Below are 6,462 nucleotides of genomic sequence, written 5' to 3' on the forward strand. Positions count from 1 at the left end.
TTTTCGGATCTATATCTAGCTAAATTTTTAGATCCTATAGCGAAATCATTCTTTTCATGCAATAAAAAGTAATTACATGCTGTCAAGAAGAAGTTCCATTAATTTTCTCACACTATATTAAAATTCTGAGTAATGTTGTTAATGATAATGAATGTAGTTTTTATGTGTATGTATGCATAACCGCATGAAGATCTGACGCAATAGAATTAGAGAGAGACAATAAATATTATTTTTTAAAACAAATTACTGACAAGGTCTGGTAATAAAGAAGTGGATATAAAAGCGCAGAATGTTTCGCCGGTAAGATCAGTTCATGAAATAAAGTGTAAGAATTATTAACCATGTCTCGCGCTAGTTTCGTATTGTTTGTGATGATCGGAGTGCTTTACAGTAAGTTTTCGCATGAATTCATTGAGTTTCCTCAGTCCACGACTAATTCGATCTTTCATAAACAATTATTGTATCTTAATTCTCTTTTTTAATTGTATAACTTTAATGTTATAATTGAACTTGTCTTATGTAATACTGTATATACACAGGCACGACTATCGCACAGCCGCGGTGTGGGAGAAATCAAGAGTGGAACACTTGTGGATCGGCATGTCCACCATCTTGTGATTCATCACCTAATCAATTCTGCACATTAGTATGTATTATTTAATTGTACTAAATACGCTAATTCCATTGAAAGCTTTACTTCTTTTCAAGATTAACTGTAGAATATTATCCTAATTATATATGTACATTGCAATAAAATTTTCGATAAAGATTTCGATATTTTACAATACTATTCTTGTTTTAGCAATGCGTGGTAGGATGCCATTGTAAAAGGGGATATGTGTTAAATTCTTCAGGAGAATGTGTGCGTCCTTCACAATGTTAGAAATTAATTGTGTATACTTACTAAAGAGTTGATAACTTTTTCTTTAACGTCAATGAGATTTTTACTAAGCATTTTTAACTAAAAATCGATATGCCAATAAGTATTACATGTATTAGATGTAATGCGATATAATTATTGTTGCTTGTATAATTATTAATTAATGATAAAAAAATAACAAATTAAGATTTTATTATAAATATTTATCTCTCTATTAATATTAGATATCTATATTTTTGTGTAAATTTAAAATAACTAAAAATAAAAATTGCATGATAATAATTTTTTTAAATATAAATAGCAAATGATTAAGTTGCATGCGTGTGTCTTATGAATTTTCTTTACAACAAAAAGAACACAATAAATTGTTTTTTTTTTACAGATAATTAATAATATTATGTAAATGTTATATTAAGTCTGTACAAACAATAAATAAACTCTATAAATTAGTCTCGAATAAAACTATTGTATTTTCATCCAGTATAAAAAACGAGAGAAACGCGAGAAGTCAATATGATAAAACTTTTTATGAGTATACTCAATACTTTATTTTTACATTCACTTTTTTGTAATAATATTTTGTATTAATGAATTTCCAATAATCTTTCGAAACTATTGAGAGAGAATAGTGTATAGAATAAATCTTGGCATTTTATTAAGTGCTAAAATAGTGTTAAAATCTTGGCATTTTATTAACTTTTTTTAAAAGTTATCAAACACTTGTATCAAAATTAATTATAGTACAAAAGCCAGTATCGATTTAAAGTATGGAGCAAAGTCTAACATGTAGTATCGAAATCATATCAACATGTCTTGCTGTTTTTTTTCTTATTACATAATATATCAAAAATTATATTTATATAATGTAAAATTATATAATGTCTTGTGTATATAATGAAATCATTATAATCTATATATTTTCAACTTCATAAAGCTTATTTATAGATAGATTATACGAAAATATTATAATATAAATTTTAGAATAATTTTTTTTATTTGGAGAATAAAGAAAAGAATGACGTAGAAGACGACATTTACTTTTTTTCACTTCTTGTCAGATTTCTAAGAAGTGGACGATTCGTACGTCATTGCTGTTTAAATAATAAAAAAAGATTTCATGGACAGACTTCACGAAATAAAATATTAGCAAATATTGAACATACATTAAGAGAGATGCCGCATACAAATATAATTAGTATGCAGCAATAATATAATTAATTATCTACATATTTATTATACATAGATGTATAATTATTGTTTAAAATAAATTTTTCTTTATAAAGAAAGTGCGAGGATCAATTTTTTTGCAAATATGTAAAATTAAAGAAAGTAATTTTGATGTTATCCTACATATAATCATACTTATCTACATGAAAAGAATATAAACCTACTCAAAGACATATACATATATACAGTATCAGTGAGAATGCTTCTATCTTATTTTTCGAAAATAAGTGAAATTGTTTTTATATATGTTACATTTCTATTGGTTATTAAATTAACTGATATTTAAATTTAAGTATTTATTTAATATTTTGATATTCACAAAACTTTTTTTATGTCTAAATGTGCACTCTTCAAACTAAAGAGAATTGACAATCATTAATAAATGATTAATAGTTAAAAGTCCATAATTACAAATAATAATTGACCTAATCATAGACATAAACGCAATTAAAAATTACGTTAAAAATTACGTTGGAAGTAAAAGACTTCTATTCATATTCGCAATCATGAAGAAACTATTAAGTCTAAATTTAACATTGATGTTATTTTAGATTAACAAACATCTGATTTTATCCAAAGACATCTGGTTTAATAAATCCAAGACTTTTAAATTGGTATTGGATTATGAACTTACCGGTAGGCAACAGTTTAAAATTCATATCGTGCGTTTTGATAACGGACCGAACTTCTGTCAGTAGTCACGTATAAAACTGAATGTGAGAGAGTCTATTGAAAGAAAGAAGGAAGTATGTCCAAAAAATATCTCTCTCGGGAGACGTGTCGCGGTCGAAGGCCACCCACTATCGTATATGTATATAAGTTCAGTGGAACGGAAAGTTATCATCAGTTTAGTTCGAGTTGTAAGAGTGCAAGCAACACTTATTCGAAGACACAGCCATGGTCCGTGCCGTAGTTTTCCTCTTGCTCATTGTGGCAGTCGCCACCATCGGTAAGTCTAACATAATAATAATCAAAATTATTAAATATAAATTATTAATAATAGAAATAGATAAATTAATAGAAAATTTACTACAATTATAATTACAAAAGTAAGATTCCTTATGACAATAATAATTAAATAATGAGTAAGTTGGGCAATTAGGATCAGCGCTATAAGTGGTACGTATGGTATACTTAAATGATTAAAATCGTTATAGTCTAATAATATATTTCTACAATTCAATAACGTACATTTCGATTAAATTCTAGCCTTCTTTAGCGAATAAATTTCCAAAGTGTGTTTCATTGACTGATGTGTGCGTAGATGTATATTCAAGGTCTTAATTTTTTTAGACCAGCTCACCAACTGGCCATGGGAAAATATATGGAAGATTAATTAACGGAATCTACGCACATATCAATCAATGAAACATAACTTTGGAAATTTATTCGCTAAAAAAGGCTAGAATTTAGTCAAAACATTATTGAATTGTAGAAATATATTATTAGACTATAATGATTTTGGTCATTTAAGCGCACTCACAGCGTCGATTCCTAATTACCCAATTTACTCATTATTTAATTTTACTACGATTGATTTTATCTTGATACTATCATAATTTATAATTCATAAGATTGTACAAACGTTAGATTGATGCGCAAGATCATAAATAATCGAATCTGTTAAATAAAGATACAGATAACGTTAAAGTTCCAATAACGTTAAAGTATGATTATAATCTCTAGCCTTACTTCTTTTATTTAAAAAGGAATTTTTGAATCTTTTATTCAAACAATTTACATTTATCAAAAAAAAAAAAAATTCGAAAAAATTTATTTATAATACAAAATCTAAAGAAAAAGAACGAATCTTACAAGATAACCTACTTGATCGATTAACCGATCATTAACAGATAGAATTGTATACACTGTAAACGTAGAATAAGTTTTCTGCTGATAACAAGCATGTATAACTTGATAACAGCTATTTTATACAGAACTCATTGCAGAAGATACGTTTATAAAGTAGAGAAAGTGCGGAATTAAAGAATATTTTACATAATGATAATATTTGTCTTTAATATAGGATATATAATTAACCTTTAACTATGTTTGTGTAGATGCTGCGCCTAATTGCGGTCAAAACGAATATTTCAATAGCTGTGGTTCATCGTGTCAACCCACCTGTCAAAATCCAACACCACAAATCTGTACCCTGGTTAGTATTTCAGTTTGCATTCTCTAAAGAAAAACATACGTTTAAAAAAATTTGTTAAACAATCTTGTTAAATATTTTATAAAATTTTTTTATGTTGAATTTTTATAAATAATAAGTTTAATTTATGTATATTTTTAGTAAATAGAATTTATAACTATATTTAAAACTTTAATTTTGTTTAAATGCATTCTTTGATATATTTATATTTGTTTTATTTTAACAACAAAAAATTCAAAAACCAGGACGAATGAGAGTCAGCGTGGTAGTTAATAGGCAAATGTAATCTTAGAACTTTATTCCAAAAAATATCTAGTACGTTTCGGTTTACTTTGAAATCTCAGCAGTATAATCTCAAAATATAACTCCTTTCATGTCCAAGGAAAAAAATCATCATATTTACAATAGAGATTATAAATTTTAATTGTTCAAGTATGATTTTGGATCCAATGTTTGAAACGAATTCTTTTTATGTTTTGGAATTTTACAACATCAAATCTGTAAATATGATGATGATGATTTTTTTCCTTGGACATGAAAGGAGTTATATTTTGAGATTTAATTGCTGAGGATGATTCCAAAGTGAACCGAAACGTACTAGATATTTTTTGGAATAAAGTTCTAAAATTACATTTGCGTACTAACTACCACGCTGATTCTTATTCGCCCTGGTTTTCTAAATTTTTTTGTTGTTGAATTTGGGAGAGTTCATAAGAAGAATACATTATTACTATTTGTTTTATTTTGTTTTATAGGCATGTGTTGCTGGATGCGAATGCACGGACGGATATGTAAGAAATGCGGAAAATCGGTGTATACCTGCATACAATTGTTAATCATTCAGAAAATATGATTTTCCGACGAGTATATTTCGCATTACATAAAACATACAAATATAACAGGCATAAAAACCTTCTCACAAATTAGCTTATTATATTATAGATTTGTAATTGTACTCATTAATCTGAACAATTGTAGTGTATTAAATAAGTGTACTGAATTGTTTAATTTTGTAAAGTTAACATTGAGTTTCATGTTTTTAATAAAAAATTGAAAACATAAAAAAACTTTATCACAGTCTAGAATCCTATACGTATCCATGACTACGAATTTTATTAATATCATAAACATGTAGCAATTGTACATTTTAAATTTAAAAAACAAAAATAATATATACACGAGAAAAGAAATAAATAGGAAATTAAACAGTAAAGATAAATGACAATTTTTTTCATAATTCTCAATAAAATAATCATAAATAATTTTCTCTTATGGAGAATATAAATATATACTGTAATAATTCTGATATGTATATACAGGGTGGGCCATCTATTGGTACGTTTTTAAAAATGCGATCAAATGAGCATACATTGATATTTTTTATTAATTTTTTTTTTGTTGTGAAGCTAAAAGTATCCGCGTCAAGAATGAAAAACGATTTCGTTCATGTGGCTCCCTCTACTGGCCTTACAGTATGCCATTCGGTCACCCCAATTATTAATGACATTTTGGACTACCTCGGCGCCAATTTCACTCAAAACAGTCGTAATATAATGTCATCCACTAACATCCCTTTCTCACGAACTTTCCTCACCAATTTGCGTATAGCTCCTTCGGTGGGTGCTCTATCACGACCCATATTTCTTTTCAAAATTCGTACAGTTTCGGCGACACAGCACTGACTTTGAAAATAAGTTTTTAAAATTTCAAAACGCTCTTCAAGAGAAAACATGTTGTTTCGTGCCGCGGACGGTATGACTAATAAACTGTCAAAATTTCGGGTCTGTAGCTCGTTCGGTGTTGCCATACGACGAAATTCAAAAACGTACCAATAGATGGCCCACCCTGTACATGTATATCAGATAATCTGATACGTATATACATGTATATCAGATCATATTCTGCATAATATTAATATTCGTCACCGGAAAAGATAAAAAAAGATGTATGTGCATTTTTAAATGTGCCTTTTAATGTATCTTTTAAAAAAATAGATCTTATATTTGATAAGAAATCTGTGAATGAAACATTTAAGTAGCATCTAGATAATAAAGAGTATGTAGAAAAAATAGATGTAGATTATACTTTTGATAATTATAAGGCTTCCGGTCATTTTAGTTAATTATCAGACATCGGACAAAACATTATTAAGAATTATAATCTGTTTTCTTATACAATAGCAAAACATTTTTAGTTTATG

At 27.3% G+C, this 6,462-nt stretch overlaps 2 protein-coding genes across 2 annotated transcripts; both read left to right on the plus strand.

The window, feature by feature from the left end:
- Positions 1-280: 280 nt before the first annotated feature.
- LOC105143798 (chymotrypsin inhibitor) lies at positions 281-1,342 on the plus strand. Its single transcript, XM_011052296.2, has 3 exons — positions 281-390; positions 540-646; positions 803-1,342. Exons 1-3 carry the CDS (start codon positions 342-344, stop codon positions 881-883), a joined length of 237 nt encoding a protein of 78 aa, XP_011050598.1. The 5' UTR covers positions 281-341; the 3' UTR covers positions 884-1,342.
- A 1,582-nt stretch (positions 1,343-2,924) lies between these two features.
- LOC105143797 (chymotrypsin inhibitor-like) lies at positions 2,925-5,329 on the plus strand. Its single transcript, XM_011052295.2, has 3 exons — positions 2,925-3,056; positions 4,168-4,265; positions 5,018-5,329. The coding sequence occupies exons 1-3, from the start codon at positions 3,005-3,007 to the stop codon at positions 5,096-5,098; spliced, it is 231 nt and encodes a 76-aa protein (XP_011050597.1). The 5' UTR covers positions 2,925-3,004; the 3' UTR covers positions 5,099-5,329.
- Positions 5,330-6,462: the final 1,133 nt, after the last annotated feature.

Source organism: Acromyrmex echinatior, chromosome 5 (assembly GCF_024713525.1).
Source record: "Acromyrmex echinatior isolate Ae372 chromosome 5, ASM2471352v2, whole genome shotgun sequence".
Taxonomy (NCBI): domain Eukaryota; kingdom Metazoa; phylum Arthropoda; class Insecta; order Hymenoptera; family Formicidae; genus Acromyrmex; species Acromyrmex echinatior.

What these genes read in the sequence shown, in the direction of transcription:
- LOC105143798 (XM_011052296.2), top strand. Translation starts at nt 342, where the DNA reads ATGTCTCGCGCTAGTTTCGTATTGTTTGTGATGATCGGAGTGCTTTAC. An exon ending in GATGATCGGAGTGCTTTACA is followed by an intron (nt 391 to 539) that starts GTAAGTTTTCGC and finishes GTATATACACAG; the next exon opens with GCACGACTATCGCACAGCCG. An exon ending in CTAATCAATTCTGCACATTA is followed by an intron (nt 647 to 802) that starts GTATGTATTATT and finishes TTCTTGTTTTAG; the next exon opens with CAATGCGTGGTAGGATGCCA.
- LOC105143797 (XM_011052295.2), top strand. Translation starts at nt 3,005, where the DNA reads ATGGTCCGTGCCGTAGTTTTCCTCTTGCTCATTGTGGCAGTCGCCACC. An exon ending in TGTGGCAGTCGCCACCATCG is followed by an intron (nt 3,057 to 4,167) that starts GTAAGTCTAACA and finishes ATGTTTGTGTAG; the next exon opens with ATGCTGCGCCTAATTGCGGT. An exon ending in CACCACAAATCTGTACCCTG is followed by an intron (nt 4,266 to 5,017) that starts GTTAGTATTTCA and finishes TTTGTTTTATAG; the next exon opens with GCATGTGTTGCTGGATGCGA.